The following is a 20,546-nucleotide window of genomic DNA, read 5'->3' as shown; positions in this document are numbered from 1 at the left end:
TTTTGAATTTAGTTAAAAACCGACGAATAAGATCAAGGCTATGCTTACAGAACTAATACTAACATGTCCGAACGAAAACTAGCCGACAAATTGAACACCAGCAACCAGCAAGTCTACGGTCCAACAGGTTAAGGAGTGTGGAGGGCTGAAATCGTACAAGGCCAGAAAGTACCAGATCAAAATCCCGAAAAACAGAGAACAGCCAGGACAGGACATGGGCCAAAAAATTATATACAAATTCTTCACAAAATGGACGATGAAACATATGTGGTGGCTGATTTTAATCAGATTCCTGGGCAAGAATATTTTGTTGCTATCAATAGGGACAAGGCCAATAGTAGATTATTGTCGTGGCCTGGAAGTAGCCAATTGCTGGCTGAGTATGAGTATTAAACGGACGAGCTTGCGAGTCCCGTTTAACTAATACGAAGCCAGCAATTGTTATTCCAGCCGAGACTATATAAAGCTTTTCTCAAAAACGATGAATAATTCAGAAATAGACTAAACTTTTTCTCAAAATATATCATAACATTTAATTTTATTCCAATTATTTTTCTTATGCTTATGGGTGCACAAGCATAAGAAAAATAATTGGAATTAAAACACCACAAGCTGTTTCAGACCCAATAAAAAAGTCCGAAGTTCCAACAAAATATCTAATACCGCCCATTAAATTTGGCTGTATACGACTTGTGCCAACATTTCCATGGCCTTTTTAACCTAAAAAAAAATTGTAACTGATTGCAGGCGCGCTAATTTATTATTGTCGAGCTAGCGCGCCTGCAATCTTTCTAACTTTTTAATTTTTCGCTGACCATAAGCTATGCACTTCACCTTCTGATAAGTAAAGAATAATGTCAACTTTTACGGACATTTTTGAGAAAAGAAATATACAAACACAAGATGGCCAGCAAATATCCACAAAAATATATATGATTTGGCAGGTTATCTGAACGTATGGACTAAAAAGTGAGAAGGTCATAATAACGGGAACAATAATGTGTACATTGTACCATTATAGCCAAACCTACCCACCCAGCTGTCCTTAACTTCGCCCAAGCTTCGTCCAATTCAACGTTACTGGGCTCACATGAAGAGGCATTTAAAGAACACTAAAACTAAAACCAAAAATAATCAAGACTTAAAAAAAATATTTGAGAAAACAGGCCGAAAAGATGGACAAAGTCTATGTTCAAACTCGCATGAAGAGGACGAAAGCTAAAGTCCGATAATTGTGGCATGGATACGTTTGTCTATTTTTGCGTTGATAATTATTAATTAGATCATTTTTGTTACATTTAAAATAAAAAATATCAAAGCTATTGGGTTGTCTTTCGTATTGGTATTAATATGATCTGTTACATTTTTTGTGGACCAGAAAGAATTGCTTTTAGGTCAAACCTGTTTTTAAGTTATTTCTTAATCGGTAAAGTAGTTTTGAAGTGCTCCGCTCACATCCGCCTAATGGTTACAGTAATCTGCATCGCAAAATTCTACGAAGTGCACATTCTTTGCCGCTGTGCTGGTTGCGCGTGTGTGGTGTATGTCGCGTGGAGCTAATTCCTTATCGGGCAGTTCAATGAGACTGCACACATTTCTGCAAACACATAGCATAGTTAGTAAAAACCTTGGCAGTATACCTATGAATTCTATGTGCTATTTAATCTGATTGGCTAGGCAAAAGCTACAAGACATCAAAATCTATCGAGTGTACAGAAAAATAATACGTGTAAAATCTATATAGGTACCTAGTCCACTTTATGCTTCCATCTTTAGGGCTCCCTCAAAGTTTCGTTATATTGTCTGTTTGCGGTTTAGCGGCCCTCCTCTTCCCAGCTAAATTGCTATTTTTTTTTAATCAATATGATGAATGTGTGATTTACGCAACAATAGCATGTAAATACTTAATAAATATTTTAAAAGAAAAACTATCTCCGCTTCGCAGGCATTTCATGGTAACAAGTAAAGTAAAGATGAAACTATAAAGGCATTAAAAAAGGCTCCATGTAAACATTTTTTTTTGACTCTTAATATTAATTAATATCCAGTAACATGTGTTAAATGGGCTATAATATAATATGAAAAGATGTCGTCTGGCCTGTCGGGTGACGTCACATCGCGCCACTCCATTATCATAATAACAGCCGCGCGGTAATCGCTAAAGGCTTGAACCTTGACACATCGCCTGACAATTCGACTCATTGTAATGAAATGATACACGTTCTTAACTCGTATCGGTAGTTGACTGGACTTTGCTTATCATTGACAGACTTTTGAACTCCTCACTTTATCCTTCTTTTACGTATAGGTATTTGTTTGGCACTTTGCTTTGCACATAAAGTGCATTTGATACAGTTGGTATTTGCATTATATGTTAGGTAGGTCAGCACTACGAATAAATAATAAGTCAGGAAGCTTAACTCAGAACAAATTCCACGCAAAAAGTGGCAATACCTAAAACCAAAACGACTAATTCAAATAAGAATCAATTTCAAGGTTGCAAACAGTCGTGCTTATTGATTGGTTAAAATTCAAAAACAAAGCAGGGATTGGTTGGCTCGCGTGTTGCAATGTCAGATGCACAAACTACATAAACAACTGGCGTTCAGACGGATCACTTCTTACATCTAACGTTTCAATGACGTGTCATATATTATTGATAATGACAGCTTGTTTTTAAGCGAGTTAAAGGAAAAGGTTATCAATTCGGCTGTTGTTTTGAGCTCCGACATTTATGAAACGATTTAAAAAAAAAACTTTCACTTCTCATGCTTGTAAAGTTCGTGTTTATGCTGGGTTTAGGCGATATAAAATGGCTTATTATGCTCCAGTGCATAAAATAAAATCTTCGTCTAAGACCAAGGTAATCAGGTGTCAACAGCCACAAACAAAGAAGTTTCTATATTTTTTAATACATTTTTAATTTAATCAAGATAAATAAAAAAAAACTAAAAATGTATAATTATATACAAATGCATGAAAAATAAAATGTACATAGTAAGTGAACAATTGTTTCCATTGTTGCTATTTCATTTCCTCGCCATCGAAGTGAAAAGCAGTGTAAAAATCTAGAATAATAAAACCTATTTTCCCCTCGACGTGTCTATCCACCCTCGCCGTACCGGCTCGGGTGGCTATATGAACATCTTGGGTGAAATGGGTCGTTTTATGCTCTTGTTGTACAATCTACTATTGTATAGAAATACCTCTAATTAAGACCCATATGCACAAAATTAGGATCTGATGATTGTATTGGATATATTTAGTAGTTCGTGCATTTGCTCTTGAATATCATCATTTGATGAAGTGGACCTAATGATAAACACAAGTAAAGACCACAGTTGACCACCGGAGTTAGGTACTCAGTAACAAGTATTTCACGGGTTTAATTTCAATTATTTTAACACAGCTGCTAAGCAATTTATGCTCCTCGTAATGCATATGGTGAAATGGAACGGGTAATGAAGCACCAGGACTCGTGAATAATGAAGGTCTCTGCATCGGAAAAAGCAATCTTTCTTAAAAGGTGATGAGCAGTTGACATTAAAATGTTGTGTCTTACGAGTATATTATTCACACTAAAAATCGTGAAAAATATAAAGACTGTTTGTTCCTATTGTTTGGGGCGATACAGGAAAGAAGAAATTATGAAGAGGGGTGAGTGAGGAAACTGTCATTTACATTATGTGAGCCATAGACCACAGACTTGATTTTGCATAATACTGACCATCTCCAACTGATAATGTATTTGAACATTTTTGAATATAAATCTAATTTTACGACTACTTATTAGTGGAAAGTGATCCCTGGACATTTTAACTTTGCATTGTTCCTGCACCACTTTATAACACACGTTGACATGATAATTTATAGCTGTTCACAATCAAAAATGCGAAAATTTGACGTGAGCTCACTAAACTGCAAAACTAATGACACGCATAATGCATAATGTCAGTCAAAATTAAATGACGCGCATGCGCACCTTAGCGCAGGACACACTTGGGACACGGTATGCACTTATAGCGCAGTTACAATTCCTGAGTTGTTATTTGTTCGTAGGGTCAGCAGCAGAAATAGATTAATTTCTGAGATCTTTTTGACCTCATAACTAAAGACGTCTTAACAAGACATTAATTAACCTGTAAAATAAACACCTGACTTAATAATCACTTTACTTTTGTGGATAATCGTTTTGCAGAAAAAGAAATTAAAAAAATATTTCACATTATGTTTACAGAAATAGCTTCTCTAACCGCTGTCACTTTACCTACTGTACTGTGTAGGCAGTTACTGAAGGTGTTTTTATGTGTCCTTGACGGAAGGGGCTGAACACTCTTGTTACTGCATAACTAAAAAAAATCTTATTGATCCACTTTAAACTGTCCCAGAGGACCTAGCACACGCTGCCGTCTATCGAGGACATAGAGCAATTACTTCTTTTGTACCTGCGTAATGGTTGCTGGTTAAATTTAGGTACGCGTTTTGCTTGCAACAAAAACATGGCATGCTAGGCTAATGGTGATTTTCCACCGGCGAGGCGAAACGAGAATTGAAATTTGTATGCAATTCGCGGCGGGCGCCGCCATACAAATTTCAATTCTCGTCTCGCCTCGTCTCGTCTCGCCTCGCCGGTGGAAAATCACCTTAAGACCTTGGATTGCAATTACATAAAGAAAAGCTATTTATTTTGTTACTTTACTTATACCGGGTTTCTTTAAAGATCGATAGACCTGGGCTGTGGTGGCCTAGTGGTAAAATTCGTGGTGGCCTAGTGGTTTGACCTATCGCCTCTCAAGCAGAAGGTCGTGGGTTCAAACCCCGGCTCGCACCTCTGAGTTTTTCGAAATTCATGTGCGGAATTACATTTGAAATTTACCACGAGCTTTGCGGTGAAGGAAAACATCGTGAGGAAACCTGCACAAATCTGCGAAGCAATTCAATGGTGTGTGTGAAGTTCCCAATCCGCACTGGGCCCGCGTGGGAACTCTGGCCCAAGCCCTCTTGTTCTGAGAGGAGGCCTGTGCCCAGCAGTGGGACGTATATAGGCTGGGATGATGATGAGACCTGGACGTATCTAAAGCGTAAAGCGAGAGCAAAGTGTGGTATTATTAGGCCTCAACGAGATTAGGAATAGAACTGATAGTTTTTATATGTCCTTATTTTACGTCTAATCTAATTGTATTCTAAATGTAAGGTATTTGTACCCCGTGCTAATCGAGGTCTAATACTAGTATCGTGTACTTCTTCACTGCTATCGTGGACTCGCAGTAATTCTGTTCTCTTTGCCACTCAGATTCACTGCGATTCAGGAATGGCTGTCAAATACGGTTATCGAATCTGTTAAGGTTATAATAACTTATTTCAGAAAAAAATCTGTACTGTAGTTGTTAGGTACCATTTTCATTCATGCATATACCTGCGAAGCAATTCAATGGTGTGCGTGAGTGAAGTTCCTAAACCGCACGTGGGAACTACAGTCTAAGTCCTCCTATTCTGTGAGGAGGCCTTAGTCCACCTGTGTGTTGTTGGAAGGCCGAGATGATGATGCAGGTGTTGTTTGTCAACAGTCGCTGCGGCTGGCGGCGCCGTTCAGCACGGAGCCGGCGGCGCAGGCGGAGCGCGAGCGCTGCGCTTACGGGCGCGTGTCGCGCGCGGCGGCGGCGGCGGGCGAGGCGCCGCGCCGCGTGCGCGTGTACTCCGACGGCATCTACGACATGTTCCACCAGGGCCACGCACGCCAGCTGCAACAAGCCAAGACCGTCTTCCCCAACGTATACCTTATTGTTGGAGGTGAGAAAACGCTTCAAACTTGCACCTTTTGGCTCCGTTTCCACCAGAGGTGTGCGAAGATGTATTGCGAGGAATGTTTATTTCATGAACCAATAGAAACGCTTCATTTACCTACCTCGCCTCGCTCCATTCAGCTGTGTCCACATAGGTAATTGAAGCGTTTCTATTCGTTCATGAAAAACACATTCCTCGCAACACATCCTCTTATATCTCTGGTGGAAACGGAGCCTTACACGGCGCTCTGCTGCTGCTACTTGTTTACAACTTTGCATTCAATACTGGTGTGGACGTGCATAAGCGAACGCGTCTGCAAAATTGCAAAGCGTGATCAGAGGCGGTATGGTCTCGCGATCGCATTGACCACACCATCTCTTTTTTTTTTACCCTCAAACTACACCGTTTGACAGAAACAAGTGGTGAACACGATTGTTATTTCGAGTGCGTTAGATATTTTAGCCCTAGGTGTTATGTTTTTCGACCGCTTTCACGTCTTGTCAAATAATGACGCATAATACATACTCATATCTGGCGAAGATGTAAATTAAATACTTTAATTATTATAGTATAATATATGCATAAATAACGTGGGACAATTTACACCAATGGTTAATTATTCAGTCCCAAACTAAGCAAAGCTAGTTCTATTGATATGGTCATCTTTCATTTGTTCCAATTGTTATGTTCAAATTTAAACAAAATATAAGTCATTAAATATATAATGGTAACATCAAAGACTGCTAAAAATTTACCTATTCATCATACAAGTTATTGCCCTTACCGGATTTCGAACCCGGAACCTCGTCATTTAACGTCATTAAGTACGATACCATTAAATACGAAATTATACTTGGAGTCAAAATGGCGTTGTAATATTCAAAACGTGTTATTAAATTGTTTTTTTAATGTCTAACTAAACTATAGTTACCATTACCATGCTTTATTGCATTGATGTATGCGTTCGTGAACATATAGGCTTCTTGTGCGCCACCTAACAACGAGTGCATATTCAAAGGACTTCCCCACTTAGGGAGACCGCTCTCTTGGTTGTGTCACTACACAAATACGAGCTCTTAAGTTCATGGACATGAATCATGTATTACCTATACTTGTATTTTACCTTTATTTCGACTGTATTTGATCTTAAGTATACGTTTGGACGCAGCGCGAATATATTTAATTTTATTTACATACATGAAACAGGTACATTGCGACACATCACTAATAATAAATTGCCAAACCGATCGAGTCATTGCTATTATCACAACAGGCGACATTATTCACCTGTCCAAATAAATAAAATATCATCCCTCGTACGATTTAGTATCAGACGATAAAAACACGTGTGGTGATAGCACACCCATAATTAGTACGATTTGTACGCAATAAGCTTCATTAAGGTGTTATCACGCAGTTATCGCAGCGCGATAACACTCTTCTTTACCTTGATCCGATGAAGTTGATGAAGCTATGTATTGTATACCTACTCTCGCTGCGAAGGTCACATTTCTTCACTACTTTAAAACAAATTGTGCCAACATTAAAATTTCCATGGCCCTTTAACTATTTAAAAAGTTTGCGACTCGACAATAATGGAATTTGTATGGGACATTATTGTCGAGCTAGCGAGCCTGCAATCTTTTTTAACTTTTTAGTTTTTCACTGACCTAAACTATGCACTACCCCTTTTGATATGTGATGAATAATGTGAATTGGACATTTTTGAGAAAAAAAAATACTTGTACTTTTCAGTATGCAACGACCAACTGACACACAGCCGCAAGGGGAGAACAGTAATGACGGAGGACGAGAGGTACGAAGCCGTCAGACATTGTCGATACGTCGATGAGGTAAAACGCTATACATTCTACTCGACATATACTTACGAGTGCATTCTATTTGTAACTCCATAAGTAGGGTGCTAGTAAGCCTTAGCTTGAAAAATATAATAGATCAGGATCGTTATCTTGGCGCTCATGGCAATTACATTTTTTTTATTAATACATATATAACTTACTAGCGACCCGTCCCGGCTTCGCACGGTCAAAGTAAAAAAAGAAACGGCCAAGTGCGAGTTGGACTCTTGTACGAAGGGTTCCGTACCTATACAACATTAGACATTAGCATAAAACGGCAAAAAACCACGTTTGCTGTATGGGAGCCCACCTTAAATATTTATTTTATTTTAATTCAATTATTTATTTTTAAAGTACATTTATACAAATAAATAAGTTCCGGATGCCGTTATTAATATCGAGAAAAAAAAACCAGCCAAAAGCGTGTCGGACACGCCCAAAATAGGGTTCCGCGGCCATTACGAAAACATTAAGTAATATTTTTCTAAGGATTTCGTATTTTATACGGAGTCTTCCAAGTTTAGGTATATTTTATACTTTAGGCTGTTATTTCCTCTTAAACTACTAATAATTCTCAAACAAACTTAGCCGTTACCTATAGTTTTCCTTGAAAGTTTGATATACTACCATCCTGAATTTTTTTAAAAATTTCCACCCACCGGTTTAGATTTTAGAGGGGGGGGGACGCTCGATTTTCATGAAAATTGGCACTTTAAAGTTGAATATTTCGCAAACATATCACTGAATCGAAAAATCGTCCCCACTTTTAGTCTATGGGAGGCAGCATAAAAAAAAAATTTTTTAGATTTTTTTATTGTACCATTTTGTCGGCGTAGTTTACATATATATCTGTGCAAAATTACAGCTTTCTAGCATTGATAGTCCTCGAGCATAGCCGCGGACGGACAGACAGACAGACAGACATGTCGAAACTTAAAATCACGTTTGTTGTATTTGAGCCCCCCTTTAACATTTATTTTGTTCCGTTTTTAGTATTTGTTGTTATAGCGGCAATAAAAATACATCATCTGTGAAAGTTTCAACTGTCTAGCTATCACGATTCATGAGATACTGCCTAGTGACAGACAGACAGATGCACAGTGGAGTCTTAGTAATAGGATCCCGTTTTTATTACCCATTGGGCAGAGAACTCTAAAAAGGACTCTAATCAAGGCCACTTTACACACATTTTTCAGCTCAATTTCCCAAAAACTACACCCGACACGCACGAAGCCGCCCGTCAACGTAGAGTAAATGCATTTTTTGGTTAGATTGATATTTTTACTTTCGTAATATCTTTTGAATGGAATGTCCGATTTGAATAATTCAAAAAGTAGTCTACAGGTATTGAAACCGTCTTGAATATAAAATTATTTATTTGGATAACGATTAATACAAAGGTATGGATAACAATGGTCTGATTTTAGTCATCATTTCTGTCAACTTTTAAAAAGTAAAAAAGTTGTTATATATAGTATCGCGAAGTTTTTTGTAGATCTTGATGTATTCTTTAATATTGTAAAACATTGTTTTGTTCTATAATTAATAGTTTCTACAGCGCATGCGATGAAAGATGTTTTATGGCAACTTTTTTTTTACACTTTGAGTTACATTATTGTAGTTTTAGTAAGGACCCCTATTTTTTTCTGTTAATAAATGGACATTGTGACGTATTTTGAAATTAATAAGGTTCCGTTTTCAACTCAATGCAAGTGGTCGCTAAATCGCCTCTATAAAACTTTTCGGTAACTTGGGTACGGTGACATTTGCTTTATTCCATTCCACGCCATGAATGTTTCAGGCCAATATTTTATAAAAAATATACTTGAATCTTGAAAGAACAAAAAAATATATATCTCCATGTAGCATAATATTTCGTAATCATCATGTCAGCCGAAAGGCGTCCACTGCTGGACATAGGCCTCCCCCAAGGCTCTCCACTCAAACCGGTCTTGTGCTTTCCGCATCCAACGCGATCCCGCGGTCTTAACCAAGTCGTCGCTCCATCTTGTTGGAGGCCTACCGACAGCTCGTCTCCCGGTCCGCAGACACCATTCGAGAACCTTCTGGCCGTCAGTCCTGCGAGCAATGTGCCCCGCCCATTGCCACTTCAGTTTCGCAAGTCTTTGGGCTATGTTGGTAACCTTAGTTCCACTGCGGATATCATCATTTCTGATTCTGTCCTGCAGAGTAACCCCGAGCACAGACCTCTCCATGGCCCTTTGAGTGACTTTGAGCTTCCTGATGAGGCCCATCGTTAGCGCCCACGTCTCAAATCCGTATGTCATCACTCGCAACACACTTTGGTCAAAGACTTTTGACTTCAAATATTTCGTAATAATAAACACAAATCACTTAAAAATATATTATTTTGTGATAAAAATAATAAGATAAATTTAAATCTCGTCAACTTTCATCGTGTAAAACGGAACTCAATTACAATAGAGCTTGACTTTGCTTATCGACCGAATCGATTCCACAATCTTGTCAAATCGTTTGACTCGCATCATCTGTCAATTAGTACGAGAGCAAACGGCCTTGAATGCGTCTTTGTTTGAGTGTTTCGTATTGTTTCATGTTTTGATTGAACTGTTACTTTGTTATTCAATTTCGATTAGGGTTTTTGTTATTTTTTTACCGTTATTAGTTTTGATATAGTGCCAAAGAAGACCGCATGGTTTGTGAGACCACGATAGACAAGCAAAAACACTTGCTACGCGGGCGAAGCCGCAGGCAAAAACTAGTTGTAAGGCAGAGTGGTAACGGTATTAACGGGTGCGGGGTGGTTGCCGCAGGTGGTGCGGGACGCGCCGTGGGAGTACGACGAGGCTTTCCTCGAGAAGCACAAGATCGACTTTGTGGCGCACGACGACATCCCCTACACGACGGAGGACTGCGACGACACCTACGCTCACATCAAGGCAAAGGACATGTTTGTCGCCACCGAGCGCACGGAAGGTCTGTATTGTTGCACCATGGCACTTACGCCGCAGCGACACTGCGCAATCCCAGAATGGCCTGTATATTGTGGACCACGTACCCAACATTGAGTCATGCACATGCGCAACACAAGGCGTGCACAAGGCGTTTTGTTTCTAACTTAATATAAATACCAGTACGTAACCGGTGAGAATACAAGACATCTTTTAAGTTCTTAATAATCATTGTGTGCCTCGCCTTGGCATTGTTTAGATGTAGAGAGCACTGTCCTTTATTAATTGATCAAATTACAATTACACGAATAGGTACCATAAAATAATGCTACTCATTTCTATTTTTTTGGGTTGTATTATAAATTGTTGTAAATTTCCCACTAATGTTTGGATGTTTGTTTGTTACCTCATCCATCCCATCACGTTTAAACCGCTGAACCGATTTAGTTGAAATTCCATATGCAGATAGTCTCGGGGAAGGACAGCGATAAATGAATTCTACGCGAATGGTCGCGGTCAACAGACTAGTAACTATTAATGGTTCTTGCAGCGATAAGACCTCGGTCTCCGGTTAAACTATAACGCTAGCGTGATATGAAACAGCCCCAGTACAGTACCAAAGCAAGCATTCTCACACCGCGTATGGAATAATAATATAGGCATGAACCGGACACAAGGCAGCCACGGCTGAATTATTCCCACTGTATGGTTTCGAAGAATGTAGATTTCGTAGAAGTGATAATGATGAAAGGATAAGTTTGATACATACTTTATTACAATGGAAGTCTTAATACTTTAATATAAACAGTGGGTTGTATCTGCAATAATATTCGACTAGTGTGGGAGATGGATTATTATTTAATTACTTACACAACATACGAAGTCCGCCGAATTTTCCGCGAATGAACTGCACTGACAACCATTGTTTTTAGAGCCGCGCGCGGCACGTGCAATGGTTTTAGAAGCAAACAGCCAGAACCAAAGAGGATGAGAATTAAAATCATTTTTTATTCGAAATACTTGCACAAGTGCTTACTCGTACATTTCGGCGATAACATTTTAGAAGCATTTCTTTAGTTTGCCCTGTCTGTTTATTTATTGTTTGTTTGTCAAATTTAGCTTCCAAGATTTGACCCACTTCCTGTGGTCCGATCGACTTGAAATTTGACATACTTATGTAAATTTGGTAGCAATACAATAATCTGGTAATGACATCTTGGTGGTCCTGCCAGGATCGTCTCTGCAGGAGGGGACTCCTCAATAGTTAATAGTACCGACTTGAAATTTGGTATAGATATATAGTTCAGATGACAATTCAAGTACAGTCAACAAAAAGTTCATTCGGCAAAAAAAGCTTGTATTAAAAATTAAATTTTTAAAAAACTTATTAGAAGCATTATATTTATTTGCAGTAACTATGTTTGCTCGGGTGGAATCTTTCAACTCAAATTTGAAGTGGATATCTTCAACCGATTGAGCTGAAATTTTACACGCATGTATAAATCCGATGACAATGCAATATTATTATTATGACATGGAGTTGATCTGATGATAAAGCCAGGGTGACCATGTGATAAACGACACGACTGCATCGAGTTTGGACTCATTTGATTCGTCTTGACGAGTACTTTGGTAACCAGGGGCGTAAAGTACAGTCATCAATAAAAACTTATATTAGAAGAATTTAAAGAAAAACTTCTGAACTGTTTACGGAACCCTTCATGTACGAGTCCGACACGCACTTGACCATTTTTTTAGTTATCTGGTAGAAATACAGGAACTCTAACAAATAATCGAAAACGATATCAAAATATACAGCCAATTTGTAAATAATGGGACCAGAAAAATGAGGCGGTTGAATGAAACTCTCGAATACTCGCCCCATGTATGTGATTGCTAAGAATTGTTGAAAATTGACCACATTTACATTCCCCATTCATTTAAACAAGTGTTCGTTGTCATTTCTGTGCCAGGCTAGTCGGTGCTCGTATCGTAACGTCCGTTTAACAACTTTGACATTTGCATCACCTTTGGGATTGGTTTAATAACTCAATGAGCCACGCCAACTAGACTGTAACGTTAAACTCGCCTCTCGATACTAACGCCATCTAGCGATACTTTGCCTATAAAGAAACCTTCATTAAAGGCTGCGATACCACCAGAGATGTGCGAGGATGTGTTTCAAGGAATGCGTTTTTCATAAACCTATAGCAAGGCCTCATTTACCTATCCCCGCACACCGCACAGCACCGCTCTGGGGGAAGCAGCTGAGCGACGTGTGGCTAGAGCTAGATAAATGAAGCGTTCCTATTGGTTGATGGAAAACACATTCCTCGCAACGCAACCCGTCCTCGCACATCCCTGATTGAAACGCAGGCTAATAGTGCTAGATGGGCTCGATCTCACTGTGTCAAATCAAAAGGGAGAAGAACTTGCCACCTACAGGACCACCTGTGACCAACCATTACAGATATAGCAATGGTCAGCGATTGTCGCCACACCCCCCACCCCCAACCCCACAGGGGTCAGAGAGCTGATTACTCGAACGTGCTAACATTTGCTACGTGTCCGCAGGCGTGTCGACGTCGGATATCGTGGCGCGCATTGTGCGTGATTACGATATTTACGTGCGACGCAACTTGGCGCGCGGCTACTCCGCCAAGGAGCTCAACGTGTCTTTCCTCAACGAGAAGAAGTTCCGCCTGCAGAACAAGATGGACGAGCTCAAGGACAAAGGCAAAAAGGTACGCGCTCCTAGCCTGCTACAGTCTAGGTCAAAGATCGTACTTTGTTATTGTATACATACCTTCTGACAATTTTATATAAGAGTTCAAACCAGGGCTCGAACAGATCGCTCGGGCTGATGTGGTAAATAAAATTAGATTTACGAAACTTGTTACCGTAAGGTAGGTACGAAGATGTTATATAATGTTGTCAAATGTGTTGCATTGCAAATTTTCAGTGTTACGTAATAAATAATAATCATAATAAGTAAAAGTAAGATTTGTAAACTGCTGAGTGAAACGAGGCTAGGTAAATGAATCGTTTCCATTGGTTGGTTTCACCGGACTGAACTCATGAACATTACTTTTGCGGGGTTTCATGACAGGCGCGAACGGGTAACCATGATTGGTTCGTGCTACGTCGTGCGCGCGCACTGGAAGCTCATTGGTTAACTTTCGAGTGCGCGCGCTTGACGTCGCACGGTCCGAATTGGGCTCAAGAATTTATTTCCTTTTTTTTTCATAACTTTAGACGGAATTAAAATACGAGTTTACATGAAAAAAAAATTAACGTTCTCTTTTCTGTCGCGTTTAATTTGTATTATCTTATCAGTAAATATTCAGTTGGTTGCAACAAACTTTTTCTTATTTGTTCAAAGCCTAACTATAACGACTCTTTAGACTTATTTTTTTAACAATACTTTGGACATCATTTGGCAATTTAAAAAGTTACTTTACCCGCACAAGTGCGGTAAGTTAAATCCATACAACTTTACTGCACACTTGTGGATGCGTGCAAGAATCACTAATTTTCTATGGATATGTTGACCCACGTCAAGAGGCAGTTTCCGAGCACGTGCATTGTAAACATAATTAATAGGTATGTCGTTACTCAAATGGTACCAGATAGGACCTCCACTGTAGTAGTGTATGACTAATAGTAGGGTGGCTGCGGTAGTAGTAGTTGGGTTTGTGTAAAGTGTGTGTGTTCTTACAGTGTGGAGGTGGAGGAACTGCATGAACCCACATTTATTGCATAGAGTTAGCTATCATGAGGTCGCGGGTAAGAAAAGTATTTTTTTTCAGTTCATTGAAGAGTTTCTAACAAATTCAATCAATTAATTGGATTAGGTTATGACGAACATCGGCGAGAAGCGGGTGGATATACTGACGAAATGGGAAGAGAAATCGCGCGAGCTGATTGACGCGTTCCTGCTGCTATTTGGGCCGGACGGGCGGCTGTCCAGCATCTGGAACGAGAGCAAGGGCCGGCTGATGCAGGCGCTCAGCCAGCCGCCATCGCCGCGCGGCTCGCCGCCGCCCAGCGAGCTCGGCGACTGCGACGCGCTCGCGCGCGACCTGCCCCGCGCGCTCAGGCACGCGCGCGCTCACAGGTACACAATACTGATTTCAATTTTGTTTTGTTGAAATGGGAATTGGAATTCTTGTATAAACACCCGCTGGATCGAATCAATAACACATTCATCTGTTATTCACTAACTTCCTTTAACTAGATGTCTAATCACTTTTTTCACCAAAATTAACTTGAGTTCAATATTTAATTTTCATTTGAAAAATCTTCGTCAAAATCTGGACGTTATTTCTTGAATAAAACACGAGTATAGTCTTTAGTAGCGTAGAGATGGAGGAAAATGTGACATTTTAAAAGTCGATTATTGCTCGATCGAATAAGCGATTTTTATTTATACCGTATAGTTTCGTTCACTCCATTGATTCGTACATATTAAAAGTATTGTCACATGAACGTGTTTGTTTCCGCAGAAGCTCAGTGTCGCCTCCGCCGCCCAAGTCGCGACGCTACGAGACCCTGTGGGAGCCGCAAGCAGGTAACTGGGTAATTATGCATTGCTTGACTTAGCTAGCATAGTATACACACTCGCACGCCGCCGCTAACTGTTTGCTGTAGAAAGCACACCATACTGCTATTTTACTTACTTAGTTGTATACACATAAAGTCAGTAGTACTCGTAATGTTTTTTATCTACACCCATACGTATAGTAAATCCTCAATTATGCGTTCAAAAACCATTGGTAATGACCAGCATTACGACTTTGGATTCTATTATGAACACGGCTGTATCGTAATGGTCATTACGATACAGATTTCTGTGTGATGCAGATTTCATACATCATTACAGCAAAGGGGGGGGGGAGGCTAGGAGGCCCGAAGTCGAAGACTGAGACTCATAGAAAATATAAAAAGAAAAGAGAAAGAAAAAACAAAAAGTTTTTAACATGTCAACAGAATTATTTATAATTTAATTTATTCTTACATGTCTATCGCAACAATGGCGTACATATGGACAATCTACTTTATCAGCCATCATATTTAGGACAACGTTAGTGCTGGCACGCACCCTGCGCACTAGAGCGGCGCCGCGCGCGCGCCTGGTCGCGGGGAAATCCGCCACTCGCGCCTCCGCGAACATGCCCCACGCGCTGCAGCAGCGAGGCAGCCCCAACATTGACCTAAACGCGTTGTTAAACTGGACACGGAGGGCGTTGTATGTTTTTTGAGTGTAATTTACCCATAGGCTGCAAGTGTACAGAGAAGTGCAATAAGCTCTAAAGAGCGTTATTTTCACATCCCTAGAGCACCTCGCAAACCTACGGGCGATCATGTTTGCTCTAACACACAACGCCCTCCGCTCTCTATCTATATCGGCATTGTCATCGAGGCCAGTCGTAACAATATGGCCCAGATATTTAAACTGTTGAACCCTTGTCAGAGGTAAGCCATTGAAGTAAATGGGTGGAACATTCAATACTCGCCTAGAACCCGCCTCGAAGACCATGTATTGGCTTTTGACCACATTATATTGCAGTCCATGGTCATACGCAAAGTCTTCACAACATTTGAGTAATGACCTAAGACCGCATACTGACGCACTCAGCAGGACCATGTCGTCTGCATAGCTTAAGTTATTGACGCAGACTCCATCGACGTGGCAACCGACGTGTCTGCTGCTGAGCTCGACAATAAGCGCGTCCATGTAGAGGTTGAAGAGTGAGGGAGAAGTTAATCCTCCTTGCCTCACCCCGCACTCCAATCTATACTCTTTAGACATCGCCCCCGACCACCTTACGTTGTTGACCTGGTCTCCATACCAGTACTTAAAAATGTTAATAAGTTCATGAGGTAAATTAATACTCTCAAGCTTTCTCCACAAAATCTCGTAGGACACCAAGTCAAATGCCTTCGACAAATCCAAAAAGCAAGCATATACAGGCGTCTTTCGATCCGTATAATACCTAACGACGTGCTTAAGCGACAGTATTGCACTTTCAGTAATGAGTCGATGTTTGTAATTCTAGTACCGCCCGTGCGACATACAATGTTTTTCATCACATTTGCGAGTAAAATTGTATATTTGTAAAAGAAAAACTAATATTTTATCAAAAATTGCTGATACCGCTGACTGCGCTCTTGGCAGCGCCAGCTCAGCATGTGCATGGCGTGCGTGTGCAGCGCGCGCACGGAGCAGCAGCACGCCATGCAGTAACAAACTCATTTACCGACCTTGGGCTTCATGACATGAAAATTAGTACGGGCAATGACTCATTTACCGACCACGGGTTTCATGACAAGAACATTAAGGTCGAGGGTTTTATTTGGGGGGTTGCAATCAAGGTAGCCTGCATGTTACGACATTGTTTACGAGCAAGTGTGATGAAAACAATTTATTGCCGTTTCTTTATAGAACGGTAGTTTACACCATTTTTTTTAGATACACATTTTTCTTCACCACTACGGCCACTATATGACGGCACCGCTATACTACGAAACCAGAGCTTAAATTAGACTTCTTTTTGGATAGCAGTATTTCTCATCTTTCAATCTCGCATCATCATAAAATGTGGTGTTCAGCTAAGGAATATGCACCATCAAAGCAATTGATTCGTAACGTAACGTAACGTAACCCACTAGACGACATACATGACCCCACCACCACCACCACTGTCATCCGTCATGACCACTCATATCAGGGCCCTGTTTCTCAAGGCATATTAGTCTAATAATATTAGTGTATTAGTATTAACTCTAATATTATTAGACTAATATGCTTCGAGAATAGGGCCTCAGATCTCACGATATAATACCAGTAGTATCTGTAATTCTAGACCTCATTGATTCCATGGAATATAATTTCATGTGCTATCCTATATTCTAGTTATTGAGGTGTAATCGAATAAATAGCAGTACTCCCTAGTTCTATAGTATTTTCATTAGCTGAACACCAAAAGTGCATGCTATACAAGTACATCAAATATGCGGGGCATATGCACTGTTGGATATTTATTATTTATAGATAATAAGGAATACCTACACAATAATTAATGGCCAATTCGTCAGGCCCTGTGCAATGAGAGTAGAATAAGTATCATTTGAATTCGATTCGAGATAAAGAACGTTTTTAAATCATATTCATAGTTTACGCAGATGAGCTATCCAGAGTGTACGAGCGCGGTGGTCTGGTGGTTGTTGCAGATGCATCGAGCTCTGAAGGGCTGGAGCGGGCGGAAGCGGCCGCACTCCGCCAGCTGACCGATGACGGCTCCGGCTCTGACAGCGACGAGTACCAGGACACTAGTCCCTACCTCTAGGCCGCCCCGCCCTGCCCCACCCCGACCTGACCCGACCCGATGTACATTGTGTAAAAACTGACTGGTCGCGCACCGACCCGCCCGAGTGCCATTCCAAGCTATCATTCGATATCATCAGCGTATTTACGTCCTCATAGATTGAAGGCCTCACTGCTCCATTTTGTACTGGCGATCAGTTCAGATCTATCAAGTACGAGTGGCTTTAGCGTAACTCGCCAACATTGTCGGCTTACCCGAGGTACGGAAGGCACAAAATAATAGCCTTTTTATACAATATTTTTAAGAATATACCTTTAGTAGCAGATGGTTTTCCTTGTATACAAAATGAACGTAATGTTTTTGTATGTTTCTAGACATATTTATGTATTTTTGAGAAGCGAGTAAAAGAAACGTAATTTTTAAGACTTCAGTTTCATCTGTCTCCATCTTGAATTTATAAAATAACCCTTTGGAATGAGTGCCTTTAGAGGCTTGCAAGCAAAGGCAGGTTTTGTTACGATTTTAAGTATTGTTTAGACATCACGCACGAACCAAAAAGAACTTAGAAAATTAAGTAATAAAACAAAAGAACCACCATATACTCGTAATGCTTGCGCAAAAGTGGTCGTCCACTGGCTGCCTGCAGCGGCTCTTCGCTCATTCGCACTGGCTCCCGCAGCCGCGCACTGCACACAACTTGTCACGTTTGCCTGCAGAGACAATAACTAGAACTACCTTGTATTACAATTTTTAAACAATGTACATCGTTATGATAATGGAATGAAAGTAAGTTAAACCGACGTGTGAATAATGAGACACTACTTTTCGAGCTGTTATTTAAATTATTTTTTAGAATATGTTACATCTCGAAATTTTGTATGAATACTGTTTGAGTACAATTGAGTGAATGTATTTAATCCTAATAGATTTAATAATGTATTATTTATGTTTCTTAAATAAATCTCTTTATAGTCCCCTTAGATATGCACCATGAAAATGTGAGATACTTACCAGGTACAGAATAGTATGTATCTGTTTTTGTCAGTTAATTAAAAGGTGCTTATTATTAAGAAAATGTCGTTTTATTTAACATTTTGAACGCCACGGTCGGCCACAGACGACAAAAAAAGACGGAAAATCGCTCCATATAGGCGCCACGTAATGTCGACATGGCGCCTATGGCACGGTTTTCATCTGTCGCCTTTTGTAAAGTTATTGAAAGATATTATATTACTCTTTGAGTAACATGAAATTTTGCTTTAACGTTGTGTTCTTGTAATCAGCGTAAAATTCTAAATAATGATTAACTACAATGCAAAAATGGTTACTATGATGTTTATAAATTATAATAATTATACACGATGATTTTATGGTGCCTTTCCACCAGAGATGTGCTATGCTGCGAGGATGTAAAAGCTACGCTCAGAAACATGTGGCCGTTTCCACTAATGCTAAGCTATGTAGCCGTTCGAGGAAGATGCGCAGCCGCGAGCTCGCTGTGCGACGGAGATGCGCAGCTCGAGTGCGCACGCATACATAGCACGCATCCAAAGTACGCATCTTTCTATATAAAAAGGTTTACCCTTGAAATGTCGACATACTTTTAATCGAATATCATTTAAAAGTCAATGTTTCATATTTTTGATTACGTCGAATATTCATTACCTGGAATGATTAGAATGAGTATTTTTAAATCACCGATTTTTAATTTCTGGAAATATTATTTATTTGGCAGATATTCATTTCATATTTTATTATTTCATACATTTTTTTAATGTTGTAAATGTTAGAATATTATTTTAATATTTATCATTTCACAACTTCAATTAGCCCCTACAGACTTGCGCGAGAACCGAGAAGGCATCTACACTCATGCGACCTTCTCATTCGCATTCTCGATCGTTATCCGGAATGGACGACAGTGCAGCGGCTTTGGTTTTGTGTGCATTAGCATATTATAATCTTGTGAATACTAAAATTAGAAATCGAATTAAGAAGAAAAGAAGACGCATGAATTACACTTGTAAACACGACAACGTCGACAACACACAATTAAGTCCACGGTCGCACTGAGACCGAACAAGAATGTAATACCGTTCTCGTGTCTCGCCCGAGAAACCCTTTGAAAATACCGACACCGATCGGAGAACAGGCGAGCGCGAGAACGAGACGGCGAGAAAGCGATCACATTCACGCTTCTCGGGTGTTCTCGGGGGTTCTCGGCGTGAGTCTGTATGCGGCAAATTATTTTTTTGACGTCGCACTTGTAATGTACTTTTCTAGTAGCGATTTATTTTTGTTGGGGTCGAAGTTCTAACCTAACCTAACTTACTTTCCTGGTAGCGATTTGTTTTTGTTGGGGTTGTAGTTCTAACCTAACCTAACCTACTTTCCTGGTAGCGATAAATTTTTGTTGGGGTCGCAGTTCTGGCCTAACCTAACCTACTTGTCTGGTACCGATGCATTTTTGTTGAGGTCGCAGTTCTAACCTAACCTACTTTTCTGGCAGCGGTTTTTTGTTGGGGTCGCATTTCTAACCTAACCTAACCTAACCTAAGATTGTTTTTTTGGAATCTTTATGAATTTATTATTTAAATTCCAATTTTTTTTTTACTTTTACGGTCCTCCCGTAAAACCCATAT

General features: G+C 39.9%; 1 protein-coding gene across 5 annotated transcripts in view; it reads left to right on the top strand.

The window, feature by feature from the left end:
* LOC141430083 (choline-phosphate cytidylyltransferase A-like) overlaps positions 1 to 18,973 on the top strand; it is a 41,082-nt gene extending 22,109 nt beyond the window's left edge. For 4 of the 5 annotated variants that reach the window (XM_074090636.1, XM_074090628.1, XM_074090656.1 and 1 more), the window contains 7 exons: positions 5,568 to 5,790; positions 7,540 to 7,637; positions 10,439 to 10,601; positions 13,151 to 13,320; positions 14,431 to 14,693; positions 15,082 to 15,146; positions 17,810 to 18,973. In XM_074090636.1, coding sequence (XP_073946737.1) covers positions 5,568 to 5,790; positions 7,540 to 7,637; positions 10,439 to 10,601; positions 13,151 to 13,320; positions 14,431 to 14,693; positions 15,082 to 15,146; positions 17,810 to 17,925 — 1,098 coding nt within the window. In that variant the 3' untranslated portion in view covers positions 17,926 to 18,973. Of the gene's footprint in view, positions 1 to 5,567; positions 5,791 to 7,539; positions 7,638 to 10,438; positions 10,602 to 13,150; positions 13,321 to 14,430; positions 14,694 to 15,081; positions 15,155 to 17,809 lie in introns of all 5 variants that reach the window. The other variant, XM_074090641.1, reaches the window with a different exon arrangement.
* The last annotated feature ends 1,573 nt before the right edge of the window (positions 18,974 to 20,546 follow it).

The sequence above is a fragment of the Choristoneura fumiferana genome, chromosome Z (genome assembly GCF_025370935.1).
Source record: "Choristoneura fumiferana chromosome Z, NRCan_CFum_1, whole genome shotgun sequence".
Lineage (NCBI taxonomy): Eukaryota > Metazoa > Arthropoda > Insecta > Lepidoptera > Tortricidae > Choristoneura > Choristoneura fumiferana.
This window is presented reverse-complemented; position numbering and strand designations above follow the sequence as displayed.